Raw genomic sequence first — 16,455 nt, 5'->3', positions numbered from 1 at the left:
TGGCGTGTTCAAAGGAGGAATGACGTGTGTTATTGATCACTGCGAGTCGAGATGTATCCTTTTCCCATTTGAGAAGTTATCTTTGGCCGGATAATAATCAGCTTTATGAAAACAAAAAAACAAAAAAATGAAAACCTGAAGTCAAACCTGTCTAGGAAGACCTATCGGCCGCGGCTGATTGGGGAGTGTTCTGTTATTGTATGGTTTAGTGACGTAGTAACCCCCCCACCGTACACACACACACACACACACACACACACACACACACACAGGACACCCGCCGCCGCCGCCTCCTCCTCCTTCCCCCTCTCCGTGTGTGTGTGTGTGTATGTGTGAGAGAGCGCGAGTTGTGTGTGTGTTTCCTGTGGCTGCTCGGTTGCCCGTGCTTCGACACACTCAGTGTTTATCGGCTCGCCATGGCGGACGGACGCAGAGAGCTGCCGCCTCACCTCTCCCTACCCCCGGCTAGCAAGCGACCCTGCTTCCGCCCAGCACCCCGTGGTCCCGGGCCGGGGCCCGGCCATGGTAGCGGATTTGCGAACTCTCGGTACCGCTCACCGGAATCCCTTTTGGATTGCGCCGCGAAGGCAGTGGCGGAGAAATGGGCCTTTGAGAGAGTGGAGGAGCGCTTCGAACGGATCCCGGAGCCCGTTCAACGTCGTATCGTGTACTGGTCTTTTCCTCGCAACGAAAAGGAAATATGTATGTACTCTTCGTTTCAATGTCGAGTCGCCGGCGAGGAGGGGCCGTCGGCGGCTACAGGAGCTGGGGCCGCTGGGTCTGGATCTTCTACCAGCGCTGGTGGTGGTGGTGGCGGCGGCGGCGGAGCCTCTGCCGCTGGCACCACGTCTAGCGCCGTAGCCGGAGTGGTGGGGACGGGGGACGGACTCCCCTTCCGCCGGGGTATCAGGCTACTGGAGACAGGCTGTGTCGAGAACGTTTTGCAAGTCGGTAAGTAAAAATAGTTTGTGCCAAATGGCCGGATGAAGCGAATTGAGTCACACTTTGGATCGCATTCAACTGTCGGTGTGTTGGGGTTAGGGGGGTGGGGGGTGTGATTGATTGGAAGTTTTGTGCACCCGCGTGGAAAGTCTGCTTACCACGGTTTTTCTCAGTCTGAACTAAATATCGACCCATACATAGAGTTTATCAGCGCTATAGGGACAACGAAACATAACATTTTGTTTTTATTTTTTTTTCAGTTTTAGCTCTCAATTTCGGAGGTTGCCAGATTGGTAAAAAGGGAAGCGAGGATAACGCGTAGCTTTTAGCAGCAGCTGTTTAAAAATTAAAGGGCAGCCAGTCGGCTTGTGTATTGTGGCTGATCATTACAGCGTAGCCCTGTCCCAGTTAGCATTTTACCGAGCCTTTCTTTTGGGGTTGAAGTGTCACTTTATGGTCATAAGACGCAGTATGGAGTCGCTTAACATTGGGTTGTTAACCCCGGAGAAGGTGTGTGTGGGTTGGCAACTATCAGCACTTTTCCTCTTTCCATCGGCTGCTCGTCGATGACTGGAGCGGCGCTGGGAAGGGGGGATGGAGGGGTTGACAGACGCGTATACAATAGACCAAGCGGAATAGCGTCCGTTTTTCCTCAATTCCTCGTCGCAGAAGTCTGTTTTAATGAATTTTCCATCGGTTTATGTGGGTATAGATTAAGAACAAAGACTGTTATTGGTCATCTTATTACGATTAATCCCGATGTTAATCCGTCTTGATCCAAAAACCCCGTAGCTTTTGTTTATTTGATGCACTCGGACAGGACAAAGAACCCGGAGCCACCAGCGTGGAAAATAATGACTGGCGTGTATAATAAACCGCGCATGTGACGCCAGTGTTTTTTATGTTCTGGTCCACTACCCCCCCCCCCCCCCCAAAAAAATGCTACTTGTGATATGTACAAAGTGGTCGTATTTGTGCTCGGAAACGAAGTGTTTTACAGCCTCTCTTGTCTTTCGCAGTACAATAGCCTTCCAGTTCAAATGATCGATACGCGTCTCGCGTTTCCACCGAGGCAATCATCGGTGAAAAGGCACCACTGTGGTCTATTTTCAAACAAAGGACCATTTCGCAAAAAGCCCCGCATCCGTTCAAATTCTCCATTTCATCTGTGTTCATTCTAATGAAAACGAACCAGCACAATTAGGAAGGGGCTTATCTTCCACAAAAACACTTTTTGTCCGACAGCGCGTTGTTGTTTTTTTCACCGGGGCCATATGGTGAGATCGGTGGAGCTTGTCTGTGGTTTCAAGTTGCTCCAAGACGCACGAGAAACTGCACGTGATAGCCTCGCAGTTTATACTTTAAGTTTGCTTTGTGATTGGGAGAATTGTAATGTTAGATGAACTGGGGGTTTGAGGGGATGGTTGGGTTTGTCATCTGATAACTTTTACCACGTCCTACCCTTTATGGTTTCTGCAAATGCATCGGTGGATTTTTGGATGTCAGTAGGCCTGTTTGACAGATGAAAGTTTTGGAATGTACTCCAAATGGGTATTTTAATCTATATGAAAGTAGGCGCTGCCTACTCTCGGTAAAGTAATATAAACGAGATCACCAGGTGATATGGTTGTTAAAGTTACTATGAATTTCCCTTTTTATGGGCATGGCACAACTGGCCAGGTTAAGCTGCTTTGGGTGATAACAATGAACATGTATTCGAAGGCAACTTCTTTATCCTTCATCTTGTTTGCCTAGTTCAAATTACATTGATGTGGAGTGACTTTAGCACAGGGATATATGGTGATAGTAAAAGTAGATTGACAGAAGTAGGCCTGCTTCAACTTAAAGGTTATGCCCCCATAGCAGTTGCACCTGCACCCCCAGTCATACCTGCCTTGCCTGTGAACCCCCCCCCCCAAGGTCAGTCCAACACACAGGTTTGTCTGTCTGCCAAGAGACTACCAAATAGCCCAGAGCCAGAAACAAGATAGGGTTTTTAGTGCACCCTTGTGTGTGCCACAGGGGTTTTCACTGCAGACAACCTGAAGAAACCGGTTACGGTGAAAGACTCTGCTCGATGACTCACCGGTCACCAATCTCCAGTCGTAATTAATAAATGAATGGCTCGAGAATCCTGCACCTGCTAGCATTTTCACAAGGGGGTTACCAACTGTGTGCACAAAAATAGTCATCTACGTACACTTTGCCACCGACACTGTAATTTCACCACTGTTGACATTACCATTTACATACAATTACATAATCATAATCAGCCCTAAGTACATAGCGCTGTTATTTTTGTTTTTGGCTCTGGCTTATTTTGGGAGGGGTGGTCATACAACAGTGGCAAGGTAGATTATGGTCGACTCCGGCTAGCTTGCACATGTGGCCGACCCCAAAAAGGCACTGGCGGCGGTGGATTAGTGTTATTAGCATAGCGTGCTCTGTGATGGTGCCCATTTCTGTATTTTATTTTTTTACTTGACCGCATCAGTCACATTTCAATAGGGTTCTGGGCTAATGGAGGCGCAGCCGTGATGTCCGCCGTAAGCAACGGTTTCTGGAAGTAGCGACAGGGCTAAAGGTAGCATGGAAAGGTTTAATTAAAAGCCAGAAATAATAACGATTAATTAATAAACACCAGCATGCACACTTTCATTTGTCAAACTTCCAAAACATCGGACACAGATGGTATAGCAAATCTAACGTTGACTGGGTAATATCTGGATTTTAATCTTTGAGTTTACTCATAAACATTGAAGTTCTTATCTTCAGACTGCGCTGGCACCAAAACATTAGCCATTAGTTGGCTCAGGTGACTTGCTAATGGGGGGGATTTTCTACACGGCTGCCTTTGGTGAATTTGGAGTCCGGGGGTCAAGCAGAGTTTATGTCTGTGTAGACTTAGGCCTAAAAAAAAAAAAAGTTTGGTTCCTGTTGGTTGTCAGTTGAGGTCATGGGTAGGTAGGGAAATTATTTTATTTTTTTATTTTAATTTTCCCAGCGGCAGCGAATGATAGGTAGGTTGTTTTCATTTAAAAACGAGAAAATTCGCTCATCCTTGTACAGAATGAAGAGGTGCTGTACCAAAACGTAATTATAGAGGTGCTGTACCAAAACGTAATTACATCAAAAAAAATTTTTTTTTATTTTTTTATTATAAAACTCATAAAATAATTTGGGTCGCACATAAATTGACAGGGTCGGTCGGAAACCGGAACCAAACAATTTTTTTTTTTAGGCCTTAGCATAGCTAGACTTAAGGTTGCTCCCCCTAACCCCCACCGAATTGGGCATCATGTATCCATTAACTGTATGGTTCCGGCCCAATGTGGTGAATTCCACCCTGTTAATTAGTCAGCAATCCAGCTCTGTTTTACGACAACGTCCCCTACTAGTACATTCCCAAAGATCTGTGTGCGATGGTGAACCGCAAACGTTGCAATGCTAAATATTCTTATCCTCTCTGAGATTTTACACCCACAGAATAGAAAGTTGCTTTGTTTGTTTTTATACGAACAAACAAGCCGAAACCGAAAGCAACAAACTAGCGGTCTGGAACAGAGTTTGTTATGGAATGGACACAAGTATTCCTGGAAGTAGTCATCACACACACCACCCCACACACACACACGGTCACACACGGTCACACACACTGTGTGTGTGTGTGTGTGTGTGTGTGTGTGTGTGTGTGTGTGTGTGTGTGTGTGTGTGTGTGTGTGTGTGTGTGTGTGTGTGTGTGTGTGTGTGTGTGTGTGTGTGTGTGTGTGTGTGTGTGTGTGTGAGACTGTCAGGCCTGGTTAGCGCTAACGCGGCAGGACCTTGGCGTGACAGGCGCTCATCAGCAGCTCATTGGTCCGTGCGTTTATTCCTAATCTAGCCGGCGCTCCCAGTCATAATTAGAATAATCAACGCTAAGTGTGTCCTGGGTTCGTTTGTGGAGCCCCCAGCACACCCCTCCGCCCGTTCCCAAAACACACACACATGCCCGCACACACCCCCACATATAGCCCCACCCTTCCCCTGCCAAAGCTGAATAAAGTCTTCAGAAACAGGGTGGGGGAGGAGGGATTGTGTTTTAGCCTTGAGTCAAGCGTTGGGATTATGGAGACATGCTTTGTTACTCAGCTGTAGAAAACCCCCTGTGTGTGTGTGTGTGTGTGTGTGTGTGTGTGTGTGTGTGTGTGTGTGTGTGTGTGTGTGTGTGTGTGTGTGTGTGTGTGTGTGTGTGTGTGTGTGTGTGTGTGTGTGTGTGTGTGTGTCCAATAATCTGCAGACACAAGTGTCGTCTTGATTTAGCGTTTGCTTGAGCTCGCCTCCTCCTTCCCTCCCTTCTCCCCAACCTGGTGTTGGATGAAGCAATAATGGGCCCCTGATGTGAGGCCATTTTGAATATGGCCACTTGAAATTAATACTATATTAGCTATTCAGGCATAGAGTTGAGAGACTGGATTTTCACCTCCCTCCCCACTTTCAAATGAAAGAAAAAATCTTTCATTTGATATTTTCAAAGTAAAGGGGCCTCTTATGCCGCTTTTCCACCGCACATGTAGCTCGACTCGACACGACACGACTCGACACGACTCGACACGGTAGCAGCGCGGGTCCTTTTCCACCGCAAATAGTACCTCCGGGACGTGGGCGGGGTCGGCTGCGCGAAAGGGCCGTGACGTATTTTTGTATGCGACGCAAACAACACCTACGTAACCCACACATGGACAGAACCCACATAACAACAATGGAGAACATCGATGCGATGGTATTCGTGTTCGTATTATTAGCTGGCATGTTGAAGAAGTGGAATATGTTGGCTGCGGCGCTGCTATGGCTGTTACCAGCATGGTTGCCATGTCGCTCTCGTGACTTCGTCACACTCTCTGGCCAATCAGTGGCCGGCCGTCTGCCGACGTCACCTTTTAGCATCGGCTCAGCCGCTTGGAATCTAGAGCGAGGCGGTACTAGAAAAAGCAGCCACTTCAGGTACCAGATACCATGTTTTCGCGGTGGAAACGCAAAAAAGGCGAGCTGAGTCGAGTCGTGTCGAGCTGGTACCATGCAGTGGAAAAGCGGCATTAGTTTATGGGGGCCATTTCTAAGGTGAATGAAGCCTGGGGGGGCATGAGGGTGGAATCAATTTTTTGATTCAGTTTGGTTGACTGCACCGTCAAACGTGAATGTTATCTCATCAAGTGTGTGTGTGTGTGTGTGTGTGTGTGTGTGTGTGTGTGTGTGTGTGTCATACGGTTTCCTGGTACAATGTGTGTGCACGCAATCGATTACCCGTTCACCCCCCTCCTCGAAAGACAGGCAGTGGCTCGATAGGGAATTAGAGAGGGTGTTTTGCGGTGAGGCTGGTATGATGTCACATCACCGAGCAAGGGCTGAGGTGGTCATGTGACATCGGCTCCCACTCCACCTGCGTGCCAAAGAAGTGTCCGGCCATTCGCTCAAGTCCCGCTCAAGTCGCTCCTCAAGTTGTTGTCGTCTCTTCTTCCCGCTCTTTTGTTGGTCCGTCCCTTCCAGCTGTCTTGTCTGTCTGTTCCACCCTGTCCTTCTCTTTCCTCACTCGCTCACTCACTCACTCACTCTCTTGCTCACTCTCCGTCTCTCTTTCAATATCTGTCGGTCTCTCTCTTTCAATGTATGTCTATCTCTCTCTCTCTCTTTCAAGGTCTCTCTCGCTCTCTCTCTCTTTCAAGGTCTCTCGCTCTCTCTCATTATCTGTCTCTCTATGTGTCTCTATCTCTGTCTCTTCCCCAGCCCATTACCAGTAGAAACATTTGTAAAAGGATCACTGTTCGATTTGATTCCTGCCCCTCCCACGCCATTTTAGACCAAAAAGGATTTCTGCTGCGTGGAATCCTCCTTCTTGAGTCTGTGATCATGCCGTCCACGAACACCCGCAGCACACACTGAACATTTTCACCCCTGTGTGTGAGGGGTATTGATTGGACCTCTTAGGGCTGACCAACTTCTGAGTTTACACCAATCAGCGTCCGGTAAGCTGGGGGCGGACACTTTTTTCTGAAGGCTCGGTGGGGCCATTCTGGCTCGGCTGGTGTTTGACTTTGAATTAGTCGGTCGGTTTGTAGCGCCGGGCCTCATTAAAGTCTGCCTAATGTTGTGAATGCGACGTGTCAAGAGTCTGAATAGTTTGCACATTCTTTAGTCTTTTATGAGTGCAGCCCATGGCTTCAAGTTAAGTGAAACACTGTGGGCCTTCTCCAACTCCAGCGGCCATCTTGGTTCCAAACTTTAGCTGTGGAGGGGGGGGGGGGGGGGGGCACAGACACAGACACTAAAGCCAAGACACACGGCTAATGTTTAGAACCAGGATGGCCACTCTTGAGTCCCATTTTGGTAAATAATGCACAATGCATTAGGGTATGATTCTTAAAACCTGTGTTAATCCCTCCGATGAGTAGTGTCTGTCGTCCGTCCGCCTTTTACTCCCGCTGTCCGTCTGTCACTCTTCTCTCCAGCTTTCAGGGGGGGGGGGGGCAACACGCAGTACATTTATTTTGCCACCAGAACACACAGAAACACATGCTCCGTCTGTCTTCCACTTCCTTTTCGTGGCGCATCCAGACGGACAATATTTAATCAAGGTAATTAATTTCATGGCGGCTCCTCCACTCCAAACGCGGGAAATCAGGGGAAAGGATCATCAAGTGAGTCTTATGAGCTCTGACAACAGACGGGAGGGCGTGCGCTTTGTTGTCACGTTCATCAAAGGAACAGGCACCTGTGTGTGTGTGTGTGTGTGTGTGTGTGTGTGAGCGGTTTGCACGAAGAATTATGAATCAGACATGATGGTGTTACCGCTTTTGTTTGCCGGGCAGAGCACTAGGAACCCCTTATCTTCCAGAATCTTGTCTCTCTGTTTAATGCAGGAGCAAAAGCATAGTCTTCAACCACTGTCGCACAAGCTAGAGGACTAGCTAAGCGGCTAGTCGCTAGGCTAACGGCTACCCGTACACCCAGTCTCTCCCAAATGAGGTGTGTGTGTGTGTGTGTGTGTGTGTGTGTGTGTGTGTGTGTGTGTGTGTGTGTGTGTGTGTGTGTGTGTGTGTGTGTGTGTGTGTGTGTGTGTGTGTGTGTGTGTGTGTGTGTGTGTGTGTGTGTTTCACACATTTGTCCATGTCTATCCCTTGTGTATGTGTCAGAGGGAGAAAGGGAGAGGGATAAAGGGAGGGAGGGAGGGAGAGCCGGCCCACTTAAAAGAGAGAGCTTGGGCAGACAGCCCTATTATGTCCTCGTTTGGTTGTAATTGCCTAACAAATGTTGGATGAGTGGATAGGGAAAGGAGAAAGACAGGAAAAGAGGGAGAAAAGGGATAGGATTGGGAGGCAGGGGGAACGGGAGGGGGTGTGGGGTTGACATGCAAAATGGAGACAAATCATGCCATTTGTGTAGGTCAGAGCCATTTTCTAGCCTCATCACATGAAATGGAAAAGGCTTTTTGTGCCGCAGCCAGGCGTCCAGACCGGCCGTGCAGGAGAGTAATGACACCAGACGGATCTCTGATGCCAGCAGAGTCCTGTTTCACTGCTGCACACGGGCTGCAAATGGACGTTTGCTCTTACACTAAAACAGCATACTACTCTTCCCCCCCCCCCCCCCCCCCCCCACTGCTATAACATTCATGATTCGAGGAAAACGCACACTTATTATTTTGTTGAAGGCTGAATAAAATAATGGTTGTTCATTCGCCAGACAGCGAATGAACAACCCAATGTGTATGATTCCATTATTATTATTTTGTGTTGCTGTTCTCATTACAGCAGACCTCTGCTCATCCAATGAAATGGGATTATGTGATGACATCATTGTCTGATGACACACCTCAATCAGAGACCAGATCTCCCCCCCCCAATGGCCATGGCTACGATGGGGCCCAGCGGGGGGGTTGGCCACAACAAACGTGGTTAGACTAACTCATTTACAAAGAGGGAGAAAGACACAAACAAAAAAAGATGTTTTCTTAGGAAGAGAAGCGACGGTTGCTACAGTTTCACATCGACTCGGCCATCTTGCTTTGGGTTTTACAGTCGGCTTAGGCTATATTGTCTACATATTGGCAGATATTACACATGATGAGATGGGCAAGCCTATAGAAATGGAAGGACGTGTACGGCCCGATAATGATATAAAATATATAAATAGGGTCCAACCTTATTATTTTACATTGGTGAACATTTTTGGAGCTGAACCTGAAACCAGCCAATCACCTTCCTTGCCCCGCCGCCGGCTTCCTCCTACAGTGGAGGATGACGGAGACTCCTACAGCCCTCCCCACCCACCACCACAAAGAGGGAAACTTTTCCTTTGAGCGGCCTCTGAGAATAGCATTCTTCAAACGACCTGGCCCTCTGCTTTTAAACACGGCTCCTCTCCACCGGCCCATCGATCGCTCGCTGGCTTGAATAGAACTCACTCAAGCGCAGGCCTCTAGGTGTGTGTGTGTGTGTGTGTGTGTGTGTGTGTGTGTGTGTGTGTGTGTGTGTGTGTGTGTGTGTGTGTGTGTGTGTGTGTGTGTGTGTGTGTGTGTGTGTGTGTGTGTGTGTGTGTGTGTGTGTGTGTGTGTGTGTGTGTGTATCATCTCTACGATTTTTCTCTTCCCCCATAGGCTTCCTGATCCTTTGCTAATTCAACTTCTAATTGTCCCCGCCCCCTCCACCGTGGCAGCCTAGCGCTTCACGTATGGATCAGCTCGCGCTCACGTCCCAGAGGCAATGGAGCCAATTAACCATGAGAGAGGGGGGGGGGGGGGGGGGGAGGGGCTAAGAATAAATCAATCAATCAAGGGAATTAGAGTCCTGTGATTGTCTATGTGAGCTTAGAGAGAGAGGGACAGAGAGAGAGGATGAGGAAGGGAGAGAAGGGAAGTAAAGGAAAGGAGGGGATGAGGAAGGAAGTAAGGGAAGACGGGGGTAGGGAGGGAGAGGTAGAGAGGGATGGGAAAGAAAGAAGGAAGGAAGAGGGGAGAGAGGAAATAAAAGGAACTGGAAATGGGGAGATAAAAGGGAATAATTGAGAGGGGAGGATAAATAGGGAAATAGGGGGGATGGGAAAGAGCCGAACTATGAATCAGTGAGTGTTTCTATTGAAATCTCCTTGGCTGTTAGATCAGATTTGACCTTTAAATATTTCTACGCCGTTGGAGCCCAGCCCTGCGTTCTCATAAGTAGCCTCAGATCCGTGCTAGTATAAGCTAATGGCTGACGCGCACGCTTTTATATATGGCACCAGCATGTTGTTCGTTTCATGCATGTAAGTGGAACATCTTTGTTTGTAGTAAATAAATACAAAAGATTAGCGAGTAGGCTGATCCATTTTATATGGATCATTCCTGTGGTCTTGCAACACCTATACAGTTCCCTCTCCTCCAAGAGACGAGCGAGGCCTGATGGTACCCGGTTCAATCGTCCTCACTATCAGCCGTGAACGGGTCCTTGTTCTCCGTACCTTTTTGGTCCCGGCCCTGTTGGTCAGAACCCTGAGGGGGAGCAGAACCTGACGTTTTCACCGCAGGTCATTTGGATTTAAATAGCTGCTGTGGCCCATCTCCTTGGAGACACGAGGGTGCGCGCTGGCCTCTTGAGGGGTCCACTTGCAGGTGGGGGGGTAGTCCATGTATTGGAGTGTGATTGGTCAATTGGTCGGGAAATAAGCAATCTTCTCCCTCTGTTTTGCTTTATTTTGCTGCCCTCTGTGTTGAGAACCCACTTCAGATCCCCACTGACCCACTTGTTAACCTATTGTGCCATGTCACTCGGACAACCCCAATTTATCCACCCGCGTTAACACACAAACACACAATCTGATATACACACTTGCACAGGTTATACACGCCTGTGTCAACATCAGTGTGGGTGTATCACAAATGTGAATTCTTGTTTATGCGTGAAAGTCACGGGATTTTTATCCTTAACTTTTCTATCTCACTCACTAACTCATATATTTGACCCCCTGTTCCCTGTTCACGTTTACCCTACGCTGTGTTTCTGCTTAACTAAAGCTTCAAGGCCTGGAGTAAAGTTACGACGGGATGCTCATGAGGGCACAAATAGAGGAATGCAATTCAATTGATTGTAGTCAGTGCAGCATGCATTGTCACACGCATGGGGCAAAAGAGGACACTCACTCACTAACTCCACAAGATTAATGTGGTCATCGCTCAGTAAGCCATGGTGCACACACACACACACACACACACACACACACACACACACACACACACACACACACACACACACACACACACACACACACACACACACACACACACACACACACACACACACACACACACACCCCCCCCCCCCTATTAACATCGTCTCACTGGGTAACTGAGGACAGTCAACACACAGACACGCACACACACACTGCAGTTTATTCACAAACACAGTGTTGTGTGTTTGGGAATAAGCTAGAACTCGCTGACATCACCTCCAGCGTCCTCTTCCTCTGGATTGACTAAAAGAAAGGGGTGGGACTTGGGCCAGGTTGTCGAGTGATGGGTTCTTACCTACAGCCTAAACCCATTCTGGAGATACGGTTGTCCTATGCCTTATGCTGCATAAAGTGTGTGTGTGTGTGTGTGTGTGTGTGTGTGTGTGTGTGTGTGTGTGTGTGTGTGTGTGTGTGTGTGTGTGTGTGTGTGTGTGTGTGTGTGTGTGTGTGTGTGTGTGTGTGTGTGTGTGTGTGAATAGCGGGTGTCTAGTAGGTGACACGCTGTAACAGGATTAGCTGCCCTGTGGTGGCGTGGTCAATCTAGGACTAGTGGGGTGTGTGTACTTAAGGCTCACGGCCCATTGATGGAGTTTGGGGTCCAAGGAAGCACCAGCAGGAAGGACTTACCCGCACGTACACACCCGCAGGAGAGGAAAATTCAAAGTATAAGGGAGATTTAAACATGCTATAGTCTGCATTCTGAGGTCTGTCTTCAGAAAGACCAGTGACTGAGTATAGCTTCTTCATTATAGTCCAATAGATACAGCGCACTGTTTAAAATGCAGGAGTCCTACGCGCAAACTTTAGTATCAACAGCATTATCAAAGGCATACTTAATTGGGAAATCACATTGAAAGTGCAGAGTTCCAACCCCCCTCACTGGAAAAATCTCGACTATCAGCAATCTGCATATTTCCCAATATCGAGTGAATTTTTCCAGAGTTAAATTTTGTGTGTGTGTGTGTGTGTGTGTGTGTGTGTGTGTGTGTGTGTGTGTGTGTGTGTGTGTGTGTGTGTGTGTGTGTGTGTGTGTGTGTGTGTGTGTGTGTGTGTGTGTGTGTCACGATAAGCACTATTTTCTGCTACAACAGCAAGAAAGGAAACGTGAGTGTGTACGTCTGCGTGAAATCAGTGTTCAAAGTGTTGCTGTGTTATCGTTTGAGGTGGGGAGGGGGTGGGGGGGGGTGGGGAGGGGGTGGGGGGGCCGCCAGGGTAACAAAAGGATTAAAAGCAGCCAGGATAAAAAGAGCAATTATAAAGCCTTATCTTATCACATCTCTCCGCTGGCATGAACAGTACTGTCACCTCTCACCAGGCCCGCCCTCTCCACGCGTCCTCTCTCCTCATTGGTGGGCTTGGTATTTTAGTCTCATTGACACTTCTTATCTGTTTGTTTCACTTTGTCTCTGCTCCCCTTTCTCCTCTGTTCTCCTCGACGGTCGGCTCTTATTTTTTCTCTTGTCTCTCGTTTTCTCTCTGTCTTCCTCCCGTCCTCGTTACCCTTGTTAAAGAAAGTAATTCAGACTAATAGTACCTGCGGCCATCACCGCCTCTATTCTCTACGGAGACGGGAAGAGAACAAAAGACCCCTGCCCCCACCCCCTACCTCAACTAACCAAACACAAGGGAGCACTCGTCGGCCCTCAACCAATAGGGAGAGTTGGACGGAGGACTGGCTGGGAGAGGGAAGGGGTTTGGGCGAGGGGGGCTGTAATTGGGAGGCGGCCCGTCTAGATCATTTTCTTTGATTGGACTCATTCTCTCTCTCCTCCTCTCTCTCCCTCTAATGCATTGAAGACTGTTAGACTAAATTTGTCCTTTATGTCCTCTGTGTCTCTCTCTCAAGACCTGAGGTTGATATTAAAGAGCTAGTGTGTGTGTGTGTGTGTGTGTGTGTGGCGTTGACAGTGATGACCGAGGACTCAACATTGCCGGGGTTGACGCTGGACACATTTCTGTTCACCAAAGAGATTTCTACATAAAGGTGGCTTCTCCAACCTTATTTAATATCATGCCCTTCATTTCGGTCCACCTGGGACCAGCAAGCGCATTCATAGCGCGCAGCGATAAACTCCTAAAACACGCCGACCGCGACCCACACAGGGGGAGAGTGAGTGAGTGTGGTAACCGACCCACGGTGGGACGGCTCCAGGGGGTTCCCAGGGTATTTAACCACCGCACGTCCTGCCTCTCGCTACGGCGGAGAATGGCACAGCTTTTTCTTTTTTTTAACACTCACAAAGAGCATATCTGTTGGAAGCCAGTGGTTAGCAAGACCCTAAGGCGTGCTCGCGTGCGTGTGTGCGTGCCTGTGTGTCACGGTGGGGGGATACCTAATGACTATGATCAGTCCTTCCCCCCAATTGTCCGTCCCTCTCCCTCTGTCTCTCTTCTTTTTCCCTCCCTCTCTCGCCCCTTACCTATCCCTCCCCCTCTCCCATCCACTCCTGCTTGTGAGCCATTGTTTTGCCCGCCTCTGTCCAACAGGGTGTCTTTCATGGGGAATAAGTAAGGCGGCAGCTAGAATTACAGATCAACAAAGCACATAGACTAAGAAGAAAAGCGCATACTTTGCGATCATATGCGCAAGTATAATCACGTTCCTAAGCAGAACACACATTGTACCTGTGTGTAATGGCCCAACCCCTCAAATACTGTTCTTTTTTTCACTGTGTACTTTATAAGCACTGGGATCGCAGAGAAGTAAACTCCCTTGAGTGTTGGAGTTTTGTTTCTTCAAGTCAACGACATGTGAAACACTTTCTCGGTGTGCTCTTTATTATGGTTCCCGGGGCTGATTATTACTGAGCTGTTTTGGAGTGTAGAGTGCAGTTATTAAACGGCAAAACACCAACACTAAACCCCCCAAAAAACTGTCCGATGTCTCTTCTCAGAGGCAAGCAAAGAGCAGAGATAGCGTGTTGCTATGCATGCCACTTTGTGCTGCACTCACCCTAAGTGCTGACTCACCGTGTGTGTGTGTGTGTGTGTGTGTGTGTGTGTGTGTGTGTGTGTGTGTGTGTGTGTGTGTGTGTGTGTGTGTGTGTGTGTGTGTGTGTGTGTGTGTGTGTGTGTGTGTGTGTGTGTGTGGACAGCTGAATAGACAGCGCTTCAGAGGTACAGGCCCAGCAGTGAGCAGAGGCCTAAAGAATGTGTTTGATACCCAATACCGCTGCTAGCAAGAGAGAGAGAGTCATCTCTCCGGCGGACGCACAGGGCTAGCGCCGCGGCAACATTAAGCTAACATGTGTTTTCTCGTCAGGAACCTAAAAACTAGCGATGTCTGCAGTGCGTTTGTGTGTGAAGAGTTTGTCTGTGTTTGTGACGGTTGGAGTCTGTAGTGGGACGACCAGGACTATTGTCTTAAGGACAAATGTAACACCCAGTATAGCTTTATGTAAGGCGTACTATCTTTGTGTGCTAACAGGCTTAGCAAAGTGCTGAGCGATGATTTGCTGATGAAACTGGAGCGACGTGCCGTTTCGTGTGCAGTTCCCTGTCTTCTGCGTTTTAACTTTTTCCCCATTTATTGTTGTATATCTCTCTTAATGTCTATCTCTGTTTCTGTTTCTGTATCTTATCCATTCCCTCTCACTTGATCTTTGTATGTCTTCGTGTCACCCTCTTTGTCTTTATCTCTTTGTGTCTCTATGTCAATCAGAATTCTCAGTAAGGTTATATCATGACGCTTCTGGAGATAGAAGGGGGACTTCCCCCATATTCTTTGTCTGTTATCCCTCAGGTCCTCAGACTGAGATAGCCGTCTCCCCATTATTGTGTGTGTGTGTGTGTGTGTGTGTGTGTGTGTGTGTGTGTGTGTGTGTGTGTGTGTGTGTGTGTGTGTGTGTGTGTGTGTGTGTGTGTGTGTGTGTGTGTGTGTGTGTGTGTGTGTGTGTGTGTCAGACCTCCCTGACACATCCAGTGAGTTCAAAGCAGTGCTAGGGAGTGTTTGTGAGACAAGAAAGTGGCAAACTGGATCTTGATGTCATCAACATGCACATGCGGGTGAACGCTGGTGTGTGTATCAACCAGAGAATCCCAGATACGGCCAGTTCGCCTGTGTTCTGGCATCACCACAATAAATGTCCCTCGGGCAACAGAACCCAATATCCAAGCTCTTATTGTTGTAAGACAGTCAATGGGCTTTGTAATTGACACGCACATTGACACGCATGTCCAAGATGCAAGAACAGGTTTTATTTTTAAACACACTCATACATACATACATACATACATACATACATACATACATACATACATACATACATACATACATACATACATACATACATACATACATACATACATCATGCATTTCAATGGCTGGGCTGTGATATCAGCTAAATGTCTTTTCTTTACAAATCAAGCTATTATGGAATTTAAGTTTTGGCACAGCAGAGAAGTTTTCTCAGTGTGTTCCCTGCCCAAATCATAGTGTTCTCCCATGTGGCTTCTAAAGTAGGCCTGTGTATGTGTGCGTGTTTTCTTTGGTGTCAAAGAAGAAAGGTATTTTTATTCAGACAGGGTGTGAGTGTTCTAGAACAACACACACACACACACACACACACAGACACACACACACACACACACACACTCTAACATCGAAATGGGTCCACCGACTGATATGCTGCAGTGCACTTTGGGACTGTGTGTGTGTGTGTGCTCTGCTTTGATGAAACAGTAAAACAAGAGTCATCCTCTGTCCCCTCCTACTTTGTTCCCCATATAACTGCAGTGTTCTCTTTCTCTCGCTCCCCTGCTCTCCTGTTTTTTTTTCTTTCTTTCATATATTAACGAGCTCCCCTCCCAATTAGGAGTTAGCAGTCTCCCCTGGAGGCTGTTTGCTCAGGTAACGTACCTCATTAGCATATCTGATGGATCAACCTGCTGTGTGTGTGTGTGGGTGTGGGTGTGTGTGCGCCCGCTTGTGAAATGGGTTATCTGCAGAGGAAGGTGTATGAGAAGATGTGTGTTGTGGAAGGTTGTGTCTGGGTTGTTTGTGTGTCGGCATTAGTCATTGATTACGATAAATCCCCACCCCCCTGTCGCTAGAAGAGCTAAAACCTCCTCCCCCCTACCCCATTGGGGCTCTGAGGTGTCAATCAAACCAAGAGCGGGGGCGGAGCCTGCTGTATTTGTCTTGGCAGCATGCTGCCGGGTCAGACCACGGGAGTTAGCATGCAGGGCAGGTGCACTGTGTGTCCATGGCTGAGGAACAATGGTGGCTCTCTCTTCCTCTGCAGCTAAACTTGTTTGGAAACATTGTTGGACGACATT

General features: G+C 48.0%; 1 protein-coding gene and 1 long non-coding RNA gene across 2 annotated transcripts in view; both read left to right on the top strand.

The window, feature by feature from the left end:
- The first annotated feature begins 293 nt into the window (after window positions 1-293).
- Window positions 294-16,455, top strand: part of zswim5 (zinc finger, SWIM-type containing 5) — a 43,850-nt gene continuing 27,688 nt past the window's right edge. Inside the window, exon 1 of the mRNA XM_030363541.1 lies at window positions 294-951. Within this exon, the coding sequence (XP_030219401.1) occupies window positions 417-951 (535 nt within the window). The 5' untranslated portion in view covers window positions 294-416. The remainder of the gene's footprint in view (window positions 952-16,455) is intronic.
- On the top strand, window positions 5,911-9,724 carry LOC115548730 (uncharacterized). The gene is made up of 2 exons (XR_003977634.1): window positions 5,911-6,177; window positions 7,942-9,724. It is a non-coding gene; the product is annotated as an uncharacterized LOC115548730 (long non-coding RNA).

The sequence above is a fragment of the Gadus morhua genome, chromosome 8, assembly GCF_902167405.1.
Source record: "Gadus morhua chromosome 8, gadMor3.0, whole genome shotgun sequence".
NCBI lineage: Eukaryota > Metazoa > Chordata > Actinopteri > Gadiformes > Gadidae > Gadus > Gadus morhua.
Note: the sequence above shows the minus strand (reverse complement) of the source record. Positions and strands in the feature narration are given on the sequence as shown.